This window comes from Carettochelys insculpta, chromosome 6 (genome assembly GCF_033958435.1).
Source record: "Carettochelys insculpta isolate YL-2023 chromosome 6, ASM3395843v1, whole genome shotgun sequence".
Classification (NCBI taxonomy): domain Eukaryota; kingdom Metazoa; phylum Chordata; order Testudines; family Carettochelyidae; genus Carettochelys; species Carettochelys insculpta.
This window is the reverse complement of record NC_134142.1, coordinates 16,336,182-16,356,279: the sequence shown is the minus strand read 5'-3', so window position 1 is coordinate 16,356,279 and position 20,098 is coordinate 16,336,182. Positions and strand designations below refer to the sequence as shown.

At 43.5% G+C, this 20,098-nt stretch overlaps 1 protein-coding gene across 16 annotated transcripts in view; it reads right to left on the bottom strand.

Moving 5' to 3' along the window:
• Positions 1–20,098, bottom strand: part of SYNE2 (spectrin repeat containing nuclear envelope protein 2) — a 300,242-nt gene that overhangs the window by 245,823 nt on the left and 34,321 nt on the right. For all 16 annotated transcript variants that reach the window (XM_074996338.1, XM_074996337.1, XM_074996346.1 and 13 more), the window contains 4 exons: positions 6,843–6,904; positions 3,801–3,896; positions 3,317–3,394; positions 3,132–3,224 (listed from right to left, as the gene is read on the bottom strand). In XM_074996338.1, the coding sequence (XP_074852439.1) occupies positions 3,132–3,224; positions 3,317–3,394; positions 3,801–3,896; positions 6,843–6,904 (329 nt within the window). The remainder of the gene's footprint in view (positions 1–3,131; positions 3,225–3,316; positions 3,395–3,800; positions 3,897–6,842; positions 6,905–20,098) is intronic.

Sequence of the window (20,098 nt, the reverse complement as noted above, 5' to 3'; positions counted from 1 at the left end):
TCCAAAATCGGCCTCCAGCCTCCTGTTTTCTTCTCTGTTAGGAAGTAGCATGAGTAAAAACCTTTGCCTTGGAATTGTTCCGGCACTCTTTCCACCGCCCCTATGAACATGAGGTGATCTGCCTCCTGCTTCAGCCTCGCCTTGTGAGAAGGGTCCCTGAGAGAAAGACGGGTGGGACGTTTCGTTGGTGGTAGTGACTGGAAGGGGATCATGTAACCCGTGGTTATAATTTCCAGCACCCATTTGTCTGTTGTGATCTTTTGCCATTGGGAATGGAACGGTTTGAGGCGATGATGGAACACAAGGTGAGAGGGGCGTTGAGTGACGGTATCGATAGTGCAGTCCTCGACATACCCGTCAAACTTGTTGCCTCTGGGCTTGCCCCGAGGTTGTATGACTTTGTTGAGAATGTCGCCTGGGGGCCCTGTACTGCTGCTGCTGTTGATGGCGCCCTTGGTCATAGCGTCGCTGATATTGTGCGCGCTGTGATTGGTAAGCGTAGCGCCTTTGCTGAGGATAGAATTTCTTTTTCTTGTATGGAGGAGTATAAATACCCAAGGTCTTAAGTGTGGCCCTCGAATCTTTGCTAGAGTGGAGGACCAAGTCAGTTGATTCTGCAAACAGCTTTTGCTTGTCAAAGGGAAGATCCACGATCTTCGCCTGTATATCTCTGGGTATACCCGACGTCTGGAGCCAGGATTCCCTACGCATTACCACTGCTGCGGCTGTTGAGCGTGCCGCAGTGTCCACCACGTCCAGGGCAATCTGAACTCCCGTTCAAGAGGCCGTGTAGCCCTCCTGGACGATCGCCTTTAACACTGGCTTCTTGTCCTCCAGAAGGGAATCCATGAGAGAGGTGAGTATAGAGTAATTGTCAAAGTTATGGTTTGATAAATGTGCCGCGTAGTTTGCCATTCTCAATAATAGGGTAGAGGAGCAGTAGACCTTTCTGCCGAACAGCTCTAATTTCTTAGCATCTTTATCCGACCCCCTGATTTGTACTGAGATGTCTTCGACCTCTGCTGGGATGATTCGATCACCAAAGAATTGGGTTGTGGGTGGCTAAACAGGAATTCCATGCCCTTGGCTGGGACGAAGTATTTCTTAGTTGCCCTTTTGTGCGTAGGTGGAATAGAGGCCGGAGTCTGCCATATGTTAGTGGCTGACTCCATAATGGCTTTGTCCAGTGGGATAGCGATTTTAGATGAAGCTGGGGGTCTCAAATTTTTCAGGAGTTTATGATGCTTCTCCTGTACCTCTGCTATTTGAATGTCCTGCGTGAATGCTACTCTTTTGAACAGCTCCTGGAATTGTTTAAGGTCATCCAGAGGGGAGACATCCCCAGGGACAATTGCCTCATCTGGGGAGGATGAGGAGGAACTGCTGGGATAAACTTCCCCCAAGTCCTCTGGCTCCCCAGTTCACTGGTATGCTTGCTTCCTCGTGGGCTGTAAAGGAAAGTCTTGGGACTCTGGACCTAATTCCCCCTGGGACAGCTGCGTTCCTCTCCCAGAGTGTATACGGGAGTATTGGCGAGGAGTGGGAGGGGATCTGCCCCTGTATCTAGACCGCCTATGTCGGTGTTCAGTATAATGAGGACAGCCATAACAACATGGACAAGGGCCCGGTGATGGAGACCTGGACCATGATCAGAGAGTGTACCCATGATGTCTGGGAGAGCGGGATCTCCGTGACGACACTGATAATGGTGAAGCTGGTTTGTGATAGTACTCATAGGGATCCATACCCAAAAAGGGTGAAGGTGGCCTGAGCCATGGTGAAGGTGGTTGGAGGAACGGAGAGGGAGGTCCAGAATAGGCCAGTGGAGTTGCCGCCTGGTGATGCGGCGTGTTTATCTAGGGGGGGGGCGGGGGGCCTGGGTGATAAGGGCATCGCAGCCCTGTCTGGAGATGGGCTGAGGTGCCAGGTTTTGGCTCTAGCTTTCCCCCACCCCTGCAGGGTGGGCACCGCCCCCTCCCGTGCCAGGGATCTCGGCCCCGCTGTTGGTGCCGCGCGGGTAGCTTCCTCCGGCACCGATGGGCCCCGTGCTGGGTGCCCCTATGCCATCGGTGCCGCGATAGCTGGTGCCACGTGAGGCGGCACTGCCGATTCCGGCGCTAGCCACATTGGCGCCTGCGCCGCCCTCCATGCCAACTGCTGCATAGTCAGAGGCCCAGCCCGGCCCCGGCCACGTGCGCAACCGCACTGCCACTTTCATCAGCCCGTGGCTGAGGGCTCTGCGTTCCGCTAGTCCTGCTCGCTGGAACCGCCAGCAAGGATCAAGCCGGGGAGAGTTTCTTCTTCTTTTGCACAGAGGGGGTCAAAGACGCCACCTTCCTTTTATGTGACCCAGAGGGCCCTTCTGTGTGAGGCTTCTCCGGCGGCTCAGGCTGGAGGGCCTTATCAAGCAAGATCATTTTGAGCCTCATTTCTCTGTCCTTCCTGGCCCTGGCTGTAAGCTTAGCGCAGTGCGAACACTTCTGGGTAACATGGGACTCCCCCAGGCAACAAATGCACTCACTATGCCCATCAGAGGCCAGCATAGCCTCGTGGCATAACTCACACTTCTTAAACCCTGAGGAAGCCATCGCGGTGAGTCTTTACTGTTAATCGGGTACTTAGCCGCTAATCAGTGCGTTCTACAACCCAAAATAACATTCACAGCCTTCAAGGTAGCGGACAGCTTAAACAGCCTTCTCTGTCCGCTCCTCTTCCCTCCGTTCCTCTTCTCTCTACTATTTGGTATGCTTTTTTTTTTTGCTTCTTTTCTTTTCTTTTCTTTTTTTTTAACAACAGGAAAAAAACAACGAGCTAACAAGGAAAACAACTATCTTATATGTCTCAGGCTTTACAGCCGGAGCGGATTCCGTCTGCAGCCGTTGGCGGTTGAGAAGGAACTGGTGGGGACTGGATTGCACACATGACCGAGGGCGCGCAAAGGAGTGGCGCGCATCGGCGCATGCGCGATCCCGTGGAAACTGCTAGAAGAATTCCAATCTGCGGCGCCAGGCGAGCCCAACACCTACTGTGGAGCACCCACGGGGACCACTCGAAGAAGAATGTATGGTTCCTCAATTTTAGCACTCTTCTCTTCTACTAAAAATTCTCTCCCAAATCACTGTAATACTTACATGAAAATGTAAGATAATTGTCCAAATTAGGCCAAGCACAATGGAAGGTTTTCCTTCAATAATGTCAGCAACATGAATATTTATGAGCTTGATCTGGAAAAAAAGGATCATTGTTAAAGAATGCACTTGTTCTACAAGCTAAACTTGTGTGAAGAGTGAATTTTAAAATTAACTTAAATACTCACTGATTTGTTCTTTAAAAATTTCAAGGCATTTTCTATGTTGCTTCTGCACTGGAAGGTGTTACTTCCTTTCTCCCGTGGCTACAAATCAAAAAAGAAAATACTGCACAATCTGTTTTATTTTAAACTGTTCACTAATAAAGAGCCCAATTGATTTTGCATTCATTGACACCAGTGGTAAAGGCTCCATTGATTTAAATGATGCAGCATCAACAGCCTTGTGAGTAGTCCTTATTTGCAAGAAGCCTCCTCTTTAGTTTGCACAGTACAGCTCAAGCATAGTGCTCATAAGTTCTTGCTGCTTGAACTCTTGCAGCATGGACAGCTAATTCTTAATGAGCAGGCCTACAAGCCATAAGAGTATTGTTTCTGGCAGCAGAAGGTGTGACAGGATACTCACTCACTAACTCCAGGGGGACTTTAAAGCACATCCATAAATCTTTACAGGATTTAGGCCATAGCCAGGATTTCATTAATTTTAGCTTACCATTTGTTGACCTGAAAGTACTTCCAGCAGGTCCAAGAGCACATGACCTTCTTTGATGTCTGCATATAGATCTGAGATAATGGAAGGAGGAGTATGCTGCAAAAGCAATACATTTAGACACAAGTTACATAGTGAACTCCAAAATCACTATCTAGCAAAATATCACTGATTGTTTTGCTTCTTTTTGTAAAAAATGATTACGTTTGCCCTTTTTTCTTTGTTTACCTTACCAGTTTTCTGTTTGTTTTAATAGAACAATACAGAAAAGGATTATTTTTAAAGCCAGGGGGCTAGCTAAAGAAGGCATCCTTGTTTAGGATAGCACTTAAGTACGCACTTAACTTTAAGTCGGGAGTCAGAGACTCCCGGCACGGTTGCCAAGAGTGGCACGTGAACCAATTTTCTTCAGCAGGAGCTGAAGGCAGGAGCTCAGCCCTTCCCCTTCTCCCCCATGCAGCTGGGAGCTTGGTCAAAACCATGCTGCCTGTGGATTAACAAAAGAACAGCTACTGCTACCAACCACCACCTAAATGGTAAAGCTCTGCATCTTTATTTATTTATTAATGAAGCAGTTATAAGTAGGACTACTACTGACTGTAAAAAGTATCACTGACAGACTGTACAGAGAGATCAAAAGGTCAAATTTTGGCGCCCTGCCTCACAAAGGTTGCTGACCCCTGCTTTAAGTAACTAAAACTAAAAAATTTTAAGCACATGCTTAAATGCGTTCCTGAATAAGGGTGGAACTTAAGTATCTGGTTACTCACTATCCACTACGGGGCTAAAATGATCATGTTCCCAGCTATCCCTTTACACAAACTACAAAGGAGGAGGTAATTCAGCTTGGATGCAAAATTTCTATTAACTAAGTTTGAAAAAACAGGAAGGTCATAAAAAGGAGTTGATTGAGATTTTTATCTTTCACCAATGAAGCCCAAAGCTTGAATAACGACTCTGGAGAGAAGTGAAGAGAACCTTAACTATGAATGGTATTTGCAGACTTCTCAAAGTCTTTTTGTAGCTACCCACTTGTACTCAAGAAGGAACCAGCACAGGAACAGCGGCATACCACAGGTCAGGACCAACATGCATTAACAGAGCAGATTTGTGGACAGAGTACCTTCTTCTGCAGCTATTTCTGCTAATCCTTGGTTTTCACTGAATTAAAACAATGCTTTAAATGAATTCCAATGTAGCCAAATATACAACAACAAGAAAAAAACAAAAACACTACACAAAAATATAGGCACACAACCGGTCTCTGCCGTGAAGATGTTCAATTAAGAAAAAAAACCTTTCCAGACTAACTTTCCCTCTTGAAACATGAATATTTAAATTTGTTTGGTTTGTTCATTCTTTTACATTTTGTTCTTTAACATTAGTTAAGGTTGCTCTCATCACTAAATAAATCATAAAAAAATAGGAAACGCAAACTGAAGGGTTAAGTTTTCCGTCAAGTACACTCAAGTTAGGAAATGTCAGAATTAACATTACTCGTGCAATCTTAATTCAGCTCCCTTGTGCATATGCATTATGATATAGTCTTTAATTACCTGATCCCGTTTTTAAAAACAAAAGGAAACAAAATAAAAATCAGAACCCTTCTTCATTCAATACACAAGATGGATCTGCTGTAGGGATGAATTGGAACCGTGTAATGAAGGAGCCTGTTGGCTGCAAGACTCCTGCCTCATTTGCTGCAGAAGTTGGTAGGTGTGTAGTGAATTAATTAAAGCTGAGAAGATGACAAAGGATGATCTTGTGGTCAAGACAGTTCAGATTCACCCAGAAGACTTGGATTCTATACCTATCTCTGCAACAGAGTTCCTATGTGATCGTTGGCAAGTCACTTACATGCTTCTGTTCACCTGGTCGCTTCTGCATACAATTAAAGACTGTATAAAAACCATATCTACAGGGGCAATGAATTAACGTTCCCTGCGCAACATTAATTCTGGTATTTTCTAATTGACTAATGCTTGACTTTGTAATTTTTTAATTCTTTCGTATCTTTAACTTTATACCCCTCTGAGACTACTTCCAAATTGTTATGGGATGATTACTGAGGCAGGCAATCTTAAGAACATTAACCTTTTTGTTTTTAATGTTTTTAGTTTTTTAATAGAAAAAACAGAGGGCATCCGCATTTTTTGTTTTCAGTGTATATTTTAATTGTCATCGTTATCGTCATGAAGAGCAACAGTTTACCATGCACTGATGTGTCAACAAATACATTCAAGGTAATTTACATTAAATCATACTCATATAAAACACTTGAAAAACCAAAATTGACTATTTGTAAAAAGCACAGAGGGGAGATATAATTTTGTAGCTTTTTATTCATATAACCCTTTCTGAGGAAACTAACAAACAATTAACCTTGAAATGAAACAGTACAAACCCAAACAGCACCGCAGGAGTTTACCCAAACTCAGTGTTTCCAATACAATTTCTCCTCTAACTTACCTTAGTCTGAGGTAAATTGGTTATCAGAGGCAGCCATTGCCATGACAACAAGGTATGGTGATGAAGCCATGTTGGTCCCAGCATATTAGACACAAAAGGTGGGTGAAGCAAAAGATTTTAATCGGACCAACTTCTGGTGGTAAGAGAATCTCTTTCAAAAGGGTAACAGTGACTTTCCCCAAGTATGCAAATGAGCTGGGGAGAGTGAGTGGTTATCTCCGATGTCACAATGCGGCAGACCACGTGACAGTGTAGGGCATCATGAGTATAGTATGTGGGAGAGGTGCGGGAGGGCAGTCAGGCTTTTTCACTGTTCCAATTTTCCAAAATTTCCTAAACAACCAACCATATATCAACATAAAATACACATTGGAGGTCATTCCACATGTGTATTAATTAGAGAGTGAAATTTGCTTCAAAATTTCCCATGGTATATTTATAAAAAAGAATTCTGAAAAAAGGTGAGACCCCGAGATATGGAAACTGTAAAGAATAAATTACTGATGCACCCAAAACTTCAGTCTCATTATTGCAAGATCATAATAATTAAAAAAAAAATCCAGGCCATTTCCTTACCTTTGCCAACTGTGAATTTATCCAACAAGTGAAGGTCTTCTTCTGGGTGCACTCCTGCTCCACTACCAAAAAAAGGAAAATCACTTAATGAAACAATGAATCTGTATTTATTTCACTTTTCAAAGAGAAACTTGGACTCTATCTCACATCTAAGTTCTGCCCCATCTCAGTGAGTCTTTAATATGATTTTAATACTGTTTTCTGGAATCTAACTGGTATTTTCCTCCACTCAGAAATGAAAGCTCCAGAAAATACACTCTTCTAATGGACATAATAGGGCTTTATCTGAGGAAAGATATATTTTAAAATCAATACAGAGAATCTTAATCTTATTTAAGTTTTTTTTAAAAGCTGAATGAATGCAAATAATAAACAGAACAAATGAGCCTACAAACCAACATGTCCAAAAACAGCTTGATCTTCAACCTATTTCTAAATGCGCTTTAAAAAAATCCACTCTTGCAATTATAAAAGTTCAGATCTAGGGTAAAATGGTCAAAAGCATCAAGAGTCAATGAAGGTATGTCTGCACAGGGATAAAAATATGCAGCTGGTCCAGGTCAGCTGACTTGGACTCAACGAGATCAGGCTCCAAGGCTGCAAAAAGTCACTGTATAGATATTGGGGGTCAGGCTGGAGCCTGTGAGGGTGAAAGGCCTCCAGCCCAAGCCATAACGTCTACACAGAAATATTTTCATGCACACCCAATCTGAGCCTCACAAGTTGCAGCCAGGCCAGGAGGCATTCATCCCTGTTTATACATACCCCTAGGGGGTCTAAATCCCATTAACTCTCAATCTGTTAGGCTTTGCAATGTTGAGTGGAACAATCTTTAAGAACCTTTAAAAAACTGAGCCCTAGATCCTTTAGACCAAGGGTCCACAACCTTTTCGAGGCGGAAGGCCAAAATTTGACCTTTTAACCTATCTGTATGGTCCAAGTGTCAGTGATATTTTTTTAAAAGTCATTAATAGTCCTGTTTAGAACAGCTTCATTAATAAATAAAGATGCTGAGCTTTACCGTTTAGGTAGTGGTTCGTAGCTTTAACTCGTCTTTTTTTTAATCCACAGGAGGCATGGCTTTGAGTAAGCTCCTGGCTGGATGGAGGTGGAGGAGCCCAGCTGAGCTACCGCCTCGCATGCTGATGAAAATCAGCTCACATGCCACACTTGGCACCCATGATGGGGGTTGCTGACCCCTACTTTAGACAATTTTACCCCTGCTCTAAAAAGTGGTTTATAATGGGCATTTACAGGTCACCCAACAGAGGGGGCAAAAAGAGCAACCATCTTGGGACCCGGCAATTCAAAAGGGCCTGGGACTATCAACTACTGCTGCTGCTACTGTGACAGCAGTGGGAGACAAAGCCTCAAGCCCTTTAAATCACCAGTGGTGCCCAGGGCAGCACTGAGGCAAGAGGCAAGCCCCACCCCTTCTGCCTAAGGGCCCCACCCTTTCCTGGAACACACACAGCTGGCCTCACACACATACACACTTTGCCCCACAGCCCAGCAAGTCTGGGCATTTTGCAAGCTTTGCCTTCATGACAGAAAGTCAAGTATGACATGAACCAAGGAGACATGAATAAGATTATTATTTTGTTCTCATTTTTGTTTCAAAGTTAACATAGTTCATTTGAGCAGTCAACCAATGATGCACGGGGTTAAGGGAAGTCATTTTAAGCCCAGGGGATGCAAAGCAAGATAGTTAACTGATTTTCATCACACAGAAAATGCAGAAGAAAGCATGGCATTTCTCCAAGACTTAAGCATGAGACAGATGAAGTAAAGAGAGGTATTGCAACAAAGGAAACACCTTGGAGAAATATGTAAAGTAATCTTTACAAAACAAAAAAGCAGTCCTGTAGCACTTTAAAGACTAACAAAATAATTTATTAGGCGATGGTTTTTAAAGTGCTACAAGACTGCTTTTTTGTTTTGTGAAGATTCTTGAGTCATAGTGAAGGAGCAGTGTTAGGCTGTAATCTTCCTGCGGACAGATTGTATGAGGAAAAATATCTGCTGAGCTACAAATGCTCAATGTCTGTTTATGCACACAAGTGTGGGAAAGAGTATAACTGACTGATGATAACACGAGAATAGCCTAAAGAAGGCAGATGAGAGATTGACAGACATTCAAGCATGGTCAGCCACTTATATTTTTGACCTTTAATTGAATAAAAAGGCAAAGGATGTCTGGCTGCTTCCTCTGAGGCGTGATTTAAACTGCAGGGCATTAGCTTCTAGCACCTAACTATAATTTTACTCTACAGAATTCAGATCACTTCGGCACACAATTTTAAAAGCTCAAAAAAACATGCACTGTAAATAGGGAATAACCCAGACGCACAGAGATTTTATAATTTGCAGATCCCTTAAAAAATTCAAAAACAGGTGCAGATTACTTTGGAAAACTAAAATGTAATCTGCGGGGTGACATACTGGGACCCCTTTGGGAACATCACCTGGTATTCTGAGACCCCACAGTGAGGCAGCCAGGGAGAACCCATGGCCTGGATTACCTCACTCTCAACTCTTAACACGTTTTGCTAAAGGAGGGAACCTTTTGCATTCTTATTCACTGTAATAGTTTGGGATCAAGGCCATAACGCATTTTATCTGCAGATAACACGCTTTGCAGATAGGGACACTCTGGCGGCATAACATGCCTAAGTTCACGCTGCAAATCTGTGGCAGATGCATGAACAGAGCCAAGATCACCTGGACTTGAGCCAAGTCCACTGGACTGCACTTTCCTGAAAAAGAAATGCACACCCTTCCCAATAAATACTGCCATTCTCCCTCCCTGCAGTGTGTGCCCCATGCTACCATAACTCTACTAACTGGGTGTAAGATTGGGGTTAATGCATCATTTTTAAAAAAGCAAAAACCTCCAAATTTGTGTGATGAGTACAATGACTATTTGTCTGTTTAAAGTTAACTCTGGTTAACTATCTATTGAAGGCAATGTGACCTAACAGCTAGAGTACTTGACAGGCCCAGGAAACCAGGGTTCTATTCCCACATGGGCCCTGGTCTGCTGGGTGACCTTTAGCAAGCCACTTCACCACTGCGTGCCTCCGTTTCTCCATTTGTAAAGCAAGGATAATGATACTGACCTCCTTTGTACAGCACTTTCAGATCTACCGACGCCAAATGATCTCTAGAAGCTGGGTATTATTTCTACTATGTAGAACTGCTTCCATGAAAGAGCTACATAACAAAAATGTCAGACAGTCCATCCAAATTTTGTTCTTATTTTGAAAATAATAAAAGCATATGTTGATAGATTCTAAGGCCAAAAGGAGCCATTGTGATGGCCTGGCTTCCTGTAAAACACAAGCCACAGAGCTTCCTCAAAATAAGTCCAAGAGAAGAACATCCAATCTTAAAAATGGTCATTTGTGAAGAGTCCACCACAACCTTTGGCAAAGGGTTCCAATAAGTGATCACCCTGTTAAAAATAATTTCTTATTTCCAGTCTGTGAATTATAACCTATAAATGTTATATAAAAAAATTATGACAGTCATAAGTTTTATATACCAATAAAAAAAACAAAACATAAAATAGATCAGATGACTATGTAAGAAATTTGTTCATCACTTTCTCCCCTTGTTTTCTGCCAAAGAGGGGAGCCAAAATAAACAATGTGAGAGCCATTTTTTTCACTCTAACTATCCACCGCACTTGTTTCAAAACTTGAATTATTTTCTTCCTGAGATAATCTTATTGTTATGCTATTGCTCTCGATCATTTTTTTTCCTGTATTATACATTTTTAATTGCAACTAAATATGGATGCCTGTGGTTTTGACATCCTCTCTCACAAGATGCTCCCTGCCTGACATCTTTCGTCCTCTCAGACATCATCCCCCAGAGTCTTGGTGCTAAGCCAACTGCTAAAGCAAACATGTATGACTGTAACAGAAGAATTCCAAACAACAAAGTCTCTCGATACCATCCTATTCAAGTGACATGTTAAAATTACTCTTGGTAGCACATATGAACATAAACTCAATTCTTTTGCAGGGCACCTTTTAGTCCCAAAGCGTAAGTTACAAGGGCCCTCCTTTGACAGCCATAAAGTTATGTTATGGGAATCACGTGATCATCAAAATATTATACTGGGCTTCTTAAAAGTAAACAGACAGGAACAAAGGAGGAGAGTTGGCAGTTTTTCAAAAGGACATTATTAAAGGCCCAAAAGCAAGCTATTCCACAGGGTAGGAAAGATAGAAAATAAGGCAAAAGATCGCCTTGGCTTAACCAGGAGATCTTGTGTGATCTCAAAATAAAAAAGGAATCATAAAAAATGTAAACTACAACAAATTACGAAGAATGAATATAGGCAAACAACACAGGAATGCAGTGACAAAATTAGAAAGGCAAAGGCACAAAATGAGCTCAAATTAGATACGGGCATGAAAGGAAACAAGAAGACTTTTTATAAGTACATTAAAAGCAAGAGGAAGACCAAGGATAGTGTAGGCCCATTGCTCAGTGAGGAGGGAGAAACAGTAATGAGACACTTGGAAATGGCAGAGATGCTTAATGACTTCTTTGTTTCAGTCTTCACTGAGAAGTCTGAAGAAGGAATGCCTAATGTAGTGAATGCTAGTGGGAAAGGGGTAGGTTTAGAAGATAAAATAAAAAAAGAACAAGTTAAAAACCACTTAGGAAAGTTAGATGTTTGCAAGTCACCAGGGCCTGATGAAAAGCATCCTGGAATACTCAAGGAGCTGATGGAGGAGGTATCTGAGCCATTAGTTATCATATCTTGGGAAAATCATGGGAGACGAGAGATTCCAGAAGACTGGAAAAAGGCAAATATAGTGCCCATCTACAAAAAGGGGGATAAGAAAAATGCAGGAAGATACAGACCTGTCAGTTTAACTTCTGTGTCAGGAAAGATAATGGAACAAGTAATTAAGGAAATCATCTGCAAACACTTGGAAGGTGATAAACTGATAGGGAATAGCCAGCATGGATTTGCAAAGAACAAATCATGTCAAACCAATCTGATAGCTTTCTTCTATAGGATAAGGAGCCTTGTGGATAAGGGAAAAGCAGAGGATGTGGTATACCTAGATTTTAGTAAGGCATTTGATATGGTCTCGTATAATATTCTTATCAATAAACTAGGCAAATATAGCTTAGATGGGGCTACTATAAGGTGGACGCAAAACTGGTTGGATAACCGTACTCAGAGAGTAGTTAATAATGGTTCTCAATCCTGCTGGAAAGGTATAACTAGCGGGGTTCTGCAGGGGTCTGTATTGGGACCGGTTCTGTTCAATATCTGTTCAGTATCTTCATCAGCGATTTAGATATTGGCATAGAGAGTACACTTATTAAGTCTGCAGATGATACAAAGCTAGGAAGGGTTGCAACTGCTTTGGAGGATAGGGTCAAAATTCAAAATGATCTGGACAAATTGGAGAAATGGTCTGAAGAAAACAGGATGAAGTTTAATAAAGACAAATGCAAAGTGCTCCACTTAGGAGGGAACAATCAGTTTCACATGTACAGAATGGGAAGCGACTGTCTAGGAAGAAGTATAGCGGAAAGAGATCTAGGGGTTATAGTGGACCATAAGTTAAATATGAGTCAACAGTGTGATGCTGTTGCAAAAAAAAAAAAAAAAACAAAACAAAACAAAACAAAACACACCAAACATGATTCTGGGATGCATTAACACATGTGTTGTGAACAAGACATGAGAAGTCATTCTTCCACTCTACTCTGAGCTGGTTAGGCCTCAGTTGGAGTATTTATTGCGTCCAGTTCTGGGTGCCGCATTTTAAGAAAGACGTAAAGAAATTGGAAAGGGCCCAGAAAACAGCAACAAGAATGATCAAAGGTGTAGAGAACAAGTCCTATGAAGAAAAGCGGAAAGAACTGGGCTTGTTTAGTTTGGAAAAAAGAAGATTAAGGGGGGACATGATAGCAGTTTTCAAGTATCTAAAAGGGTGTGATAAGGAGCAGGGAAAAAACTTGTTCTTCTTGGCCTCTGAGGATAGAACAAGAAGCAATGGGCTTAAACTGCAGCAAGGGAGGTTTAAGTCAGACATTAGGAAAAAGTTCCTAACTGTCAGGGTGGTCAAACACTGGAATAAATTGTCTAGGGAGGTTGTGGAATCTCCATCTTTGGAGATATTTAAGAACAGGTTAGATAAATGTCTATCAGGGATGGTCTAGACAGTACTTGGTCTTGCCATGAGGGCACGGGGCTGGACTCAATGATGACCTCTCAAGGTACCTTCCAGTCCTAGCATTCTGTGATTCTAGGATAATGGCACTCCAGAAATTGCAAAGAAAGCATAAATAAATAAATAAATAAAACCTCTCTTTTTTTCCCTCTTCCTCACCTCTCTTTTATTTAAGTAACCCTCCCAAAAAGATCTAATTGTTTTAAATTCTTCATTTTTATACAATATAGATAATAAAATAGTATATTAACTGGTACAGGACTACAATTATTATAAAATGCTCTCACATGACTCACATTAAAGGTAATGGAGAGGCATGAGCAAATCTGGGCCAGAGTGATTTTATTTATTTTAATTTCCTTGGTGTCTCTCCCAGGCTGCAGGCACACATTTCTTTCAACTTAGGTTGCTTCCACCTTCTTCTCCCCTGACAGCTTTCCCACTACATGCACCTCAGCTGATTAAAGATGTGAAATCTGAGGTGCAGAGGAACAGTAAATCAACTAGAAAAATGCTTAAACGTGGCCACTTCATTAAAACAAATTCTGACACGTACAGTTCCCATCACTACTACTTCGTTTCAATTTGTACATGCACTCGTGGGTCAATTTGAAATTAGCTCTCTTGTTGGCTAAGTTGTGTAATGTGATTTCTGGAACACCAGTTAAAATGACTGAAAATAGTAGGGGAGATCTCACTGCTTCAGCACAGGAGGGGGAACAAACTTTTTTCTGAAAATTGTATACGCACCCCGACGGGGAGGGCTGGTAGTATGCCCTCCACACCACAGAAACAAGGCAGGACGGAAAGAGAGGGTGCAGGCAGAATGACCATGCACTGGGCCCTCTGAAGCCAAGAAAGGGAGTGTCTCCATGGGGAGTTGGCAAAAGAGGGGCTTGGGATCTTCACTTACATAGATCTCGAGGCCCAGAACTCCTACATACCGGATGCAGAGGAGCAGTGGCTATACCAGAGAGGTTGATACAAGGTTTCAGAAAGTCTGTCTGAGACCTACACCCCTGGTTGGGAACTGTTGAATTCCAAGGCCCCAGACTCTCACAATTCCTAACACCATTGACCAAACAGTCAGGGGAGGGATGCCAGAGGAAGAGAAGGAAGCGAAAACAGAGCAGAGGTGCCTTGAGAAAACTGTCCAGGTCTGTTTTGCTGGCACTGCTACGTCCTGTGCACAGCTCCAATTCTGTGCTTCCTCCTACAGGCTTCATCCAGAACGCCCACGTCACTAAGAGGGAGAAGGTGACTAAATCCAAGAGCAGGAGACTGCTGGTAAGAGGAGCTCTTTGGGCACCAAAGTCTCGTAACCATCTAGGGGATGGAGTTACCACTAATCATGTGATGAGTCCAGAGCTTAAAGTGTTAGGCAGCATGCAGATACAAGAATGTTAGCAGAGGGGATTATGTGAAACTCAGCACCCCTGCTGTCCCAGAGCCTTCCTGCCATTTGACTGCACAAATAACCGAACAGATAAATATGCAAAAAGGTTTGTTCATTTGGCACTGTAGGCCAAACGCAGAATACTCTACAACAGGGGTCAGCAACCTTTCTGAGGCACATTGCCAAAATCTGACCTTCTAGCCCCCATGTACAGTACAAATGCCCATGATACTTTCTGTAGTCACTAACAGTCATACTTACAACAACTTAATAAATAAAGAGGCAAGGAGTTTTACCGTTGGTGTGGCAGGAAGAAGGGAACAGCCAGGGTGTCCCTAGGAACTCAAGCCTGCTGCCTGCAGGCTGCATATGGGACAGACCAGCTCCCGCTGATGACTCAGCCCCATTCTCTGATGGGGGCCCCCACAGCTGGAGCTCTGGCCCTACCTCCATACTCCATCAAGGGCCCTGTGGGAAGGGCTCTGACCTGTGCTGCAGCGTGGGCTCCTGGCTCCAGCCACACGCTGCAGCAGGGGCCCTGTGGCAGAGGCCCAATGCTCTAACCCTGTGCTCCAGCAGATGCCACGGCCATGGCCCTGTAGGCCCGCCCCCTCCTGTGCTGCATGGAGGAAGACGGGTAAGGCCGGAGCCCCTGGCCACATGCCACTCTAAACTGGCTTGTGTGCCGAGAGTGGTATGCGTGCCGCCAGGGGTCTCTACAACAAAAATCCAGCAATTCCTCATGTAGGTCTAACTGCATGAAAGATACCAAAAACATGATCTCCAGATAAAACCTTACTGCTCTCCTTGAGAAAATGAAACTTATTACACACAAGAGGGGGCAAGCACTTCTTTATGTTCATGGAATACAACTAATACAAATTCCCATTCTACAGCCCCAGTCCTACCTTTTGCTTCACCAGAGCCACACATTGCACCCACGCAGAGATCCATTAAGTGAGACTCTGTACAGACAAAGCGGCAGAGCTCAGTGTAGGACCTACTCCTAAAGACATAGGTATCTAATTATGGGTCATATTTCCAGAATATCTACCAAAGCCTTAGTATTAAAAATCTTCCCAGAATTCAATATTCATATTCTGAAAATTAATACTACTTTGCATGATACAGCTAAACAATCTTTTGGTGTCTCCGCAGCCCACCATTCTTTTGATCTATAATTTGTAACACTACTGCCCCAGCTATAGGTGTAGCGCTATTTTATATCATGAGTATATTAAAAAAAGGAACATGAAAATAAAATTAAAGAGCAGAGGAGACTGTATGCATGAAGAAATAGACCATCAATTTTTTTTGTTTTGTTTTGAAAAGGGGTTAACATTAATAATACTAACCACAAAAATACAGCATTAGAGGCAAATCATCATCACTTCTGCTCTAGGAATTAGGTAAACAACACTAAGGTATCAGTTTCAAGTTAGCACATGAGCAAACCACACCCCCTTGTGTATTTCAAGCTGCAGAAATATCATGGAACTCTTGCGAATTATTTAACTGAAATGTGAGTGGGCGATTGCTGCTGACTGTCTGTAACGAGCATTGCTGGCATTTTTACAGTTCAGAATGGAGTGTATACCGAGGACGCAGTGGTCCCATCTACTTTCTTGCCTCATCTCTTAACTCACACACAACGTTCTCTTGCTGAGCCAGAAAATCAGCATTTGGGCCTGATTCAAAGAGACAGTGAGAAGCATTAGGCCCTTTTGAACTTGTCTTAGACCAGCTGCTTCTAATGCTCATGTCCAAAAGTGTTACACAAGATAAGCCTGATCCTGCAAACATTTTCTCCTGGGAAGAGTTCTTACTCAGGGAACTAGTCTCACATGTTGAACTAGGAAGCGGGTAACTTACTAACCCATTTAACCATTTCAGATATTCTCTCCTCCTCCTCCCCACCCCCATGCAGGATGCACTTGCTCCTTCTAGTTCCCATCCTGCCCTGCTCACTCTCCTGCCAGTTGCTCACAAGTGAAACACCCGCTGTGGCCTGCAGCCTATAGATGTCATTGTGCCCAGATACCATGAAACAATGCAAAAGAGGGGGTAATCAGTTCTCTCTCTCTCTCCTATACTGCTGTGGGGTTGCATAAGGACTGAACACACAACATCTAGCCAACAGTTTTGTTTACTTTCCTGATCCATAAAAAGAACTGTCACGAATCAACAAGCAGCTCTAGTACACGAAGAGCCAATTGCTTACAGAAACTTTTGGCTAGTAGCCACATTCAGAGCTGAATGCACACATCCACCCAGGGCATCCCACCCACCCTACTCTAGCGTTCCTAGCAGAGAAGCAAATGACTATTTCTTCATCTTCCCAGGGAATGTGTACTTCCCCTATCCCGCTACTCGAAGGTTTTAATGGTTTATGAAAGCTCAAATTCTTGTAACTGTCGTGTTTAATTAAAAAGGATTTTTATTTCTCAGAGGATGAATAAGTTCTTTGTTGGCCATGTTAACAGGACTCTAAATAGCCTTGGGTTTATCCTGCCCTACTTTTCAAAATGTAACTGACCCAAAACAAATAAAGCCATTCAAAAACTAATAAAGCACTTCCTTCTCTCCTGGCAAAATCATTACCCAAACTTACCAGGCCAGAAAATGAAGCTGATGAGACAAATATGCATAAGACAATATGACAACACCTGAAAAACCTCAGATTTTCTCATTTTTTTGTCAGCCTTTAAAGAATAACTTTTATAAGAACAATTAGAGTTGATCTCTTACATTAGAGTACTTGATGATATAGAATAACTGTTGCACGCTTATTAGTATGTCCAGAAATGGACACTCACACCAACTACTTAATAGCCTAATCAGCATGGGCTAGGTCGTCAGCATGCAATCTAGCACATAGTATGGGGCAATACCTTGGTGAACTGCAGGAAGAGCTTCCCAAAGGGAAAAAATGAGAGTCAGAATGTTGCAGTCCCCCGATGGTCTCCCCAGTGCTCCAGGAAAGGAACAGACAGTGGCAGGCATAGATCTGTCACAGCCCACACACTCAGGATATGTCTACACAGTACTTTAATCCAGGGTTTGAATTCAAGCTCAAATCTAACTCCCATTCCACCAACATACAGATCACACTAATGCTCAGACCCAGGATGGCAGGAATATATGTGGGTAGAAGGTCCAAGCCCTGAGTTAAGTTGGAACCCATTGTTAAAGCCCTATTGCTCTACAGAGCAGTCACAGTCCCACTGGACTCATGGTCTAAGTGTCCACCAAACCTATCCCATAATCATCAACACTGACTTTCTTTGTCCTCTGGACAGTCAGGTTTTCCCATCCTACACTTTGAACAAAGGTCTGGAGCTGCCACATTTTGGGAGCATGCTAGGAAGTCTGGAATACGGGTGGTTGAACCTGGGCACACATAATGCACTGTAGCCTCTGCAGTCCCATATTTTTACTAAGGGTTCAACAATTCCTAATCTGGTGTTACAATGAGTATAGACACTCAAGCCCTATGTTAACAAACTCAGGGTCTGCTAACTTGATTCTACTAACCATAGGCTCACAATGAGGTGTAGGAGTACCCTCTAATGCTGGTGGAAGGGGAAAAAATCTAAGTTATGCCTCTGACCTGCACCCCATGTTCTTCAGTATTATGATGATGATGATACATGACATAGTTGTGATGTATTTTAAGCAAGACCAGTACTGTGTGATGTCATTGGAAAGGTTATGATTTGCAAAATCTGACAATCCTATTTGTATGTATTTACCATTTTTGCAACTGAAGTTAGGAATACCGACTGAGTATTCGTATTTCTAATATGTTTAGACCTGGGGAAACACCCCGTAGTCATTCTGAATGGCTGGGTGGAGAAAGGCCTCTTCAGTGCAAGGAAGCATTCTGAAACAAGAATAGGCTTTAGAAGAAACTTATCTCCCACCTGGGGACTCTTCTCGAGAAGGCCACAGACAGCCCCCCAGAAACAGTTGCTATGACTCTACAGGGACACCTGATGAGACCACTTGTCTCTAGATGTCAGCATTTTCCCACAGAGTGCTCTAGGAACCAAGCTGTGGAATGACGAGTGCCTGCCATATGCAAAAATCATATAAGTTACACCTCCCTGGCCCTGCATGGTTGGGACCTGACTGGTCCCAAACAAAAGTATTCACCAGACCAGAGAAAGTTCCCTGCCACTGGCCCCTAAGCCGCTACCCCCGCCCACCCCACTGGGCTGTTGGCCCTGGCCTGAGCTGCTGCCAGGCTACTGCCCAGACTGCCCCTTCCAGGGCTGCCAGGGGAAGCTGGCTCTGGCCCCAGCCCTGCTCTGGAGATGCGGCTCCAGCCCTATGCAGCTGCCCCAGCCCTGTGCAATTGCCCCCAGCCCTGGGAGGTTGCTGGGAGACACCAGCCCTGGCCCTGCATGGCTGCCCCAAGCCTTACACAGCTGCCAGGGAATGGGTCTGCTGGGGGCTCCCACACGGCTTCCCCTCTGTAGGGCTGTTGGGGACAACAGCTCCACCCCCCACCAGGGCTGCCAGAGGACAGAGCCTGCAGCTTGTCCACCTCCTTGCTTGGCTCTCTAGTTCAGTAACATCCTTGGTCCTGCCGGATGTTGCCAGACCACAGAGTGCCAATTTTAGGAGGTGCAACCTGTATAAGGAAAGAAGTGGCACCATCTGAAGTTCTTTGCTGACTCACCACCCAAGATGACCTCTGGAAACAAGACTGAATTAGGGGAAGAGAGGTTTTAGCCTGTCAACAGAACACCTGGGGATTCCAATATGTAAGCGAGTGCAGCTTGCCCCATAAGAATCTGCTGCCTGCTTGTATCATCAAGGACTTAGGAGGAAGATCTGCTATTCATATCCAATGTATTTAGTATATTAAGTTTCATCTGCATTTTTGTTTATTTGCTAGGTAATCTGCTTTGATCTGTTTGCTAACCTTTATAATCACTTAAAATCTCTTTTTTGCAGTTAATACACTTGTTTTTGCTTTATCTAAAACCAGCGTATGTAAACCATAACTTGGGGGTGGCGGAACTGTTGCATATTCCTCTCCATATTGAGGTAGGGCATGGATCTTACACACTGCTGAGGAACAGTTCCTGTGCACCATAAGATGGTATAATTTGGGGTTTATACTCCAGAAAGTGGGGTGTGCCTTAGGAACTGGAAGATACCTAGTTAAAGCCTTCCTTTCCTGGGGCTGGTTACCTGCAGCTGGATGTGTCCCTCCTTGCATATATGTTGGTAAAAGTGTAGGATGAAGTGTGCTTTGTAGTTTGTGACAGCAAGAGAGTATAAAAAGGAGCCCAAGCTAGTGGTACCCCAGTTCCAAGCAGCATTCTGTGGGGGCAACTTGTCAGAATGCCCTCTTTCCAACTTGTCCCATCCTTTTCTGAAGAGCTGCGTGACATTGGGAGGTAGCAGAACTGAAGATCCTGCTTCTCCCTGCATACAGGGAGTGGTGGTACAGTGCACCAGCACCAGACAGCCACTGTTTGGCCCTGAATGCTTGTCAAAACATTCTGAGACAGTGAACATGCTGAACAAGTTCTCTGGGATATCACAGCCAATGACATGTTTGATACTGCATGTTTTTTCAGATATGTGGATTTATACTATTTTAAAGAGAGTGAACCAACTCAACTTCACTTATTTCT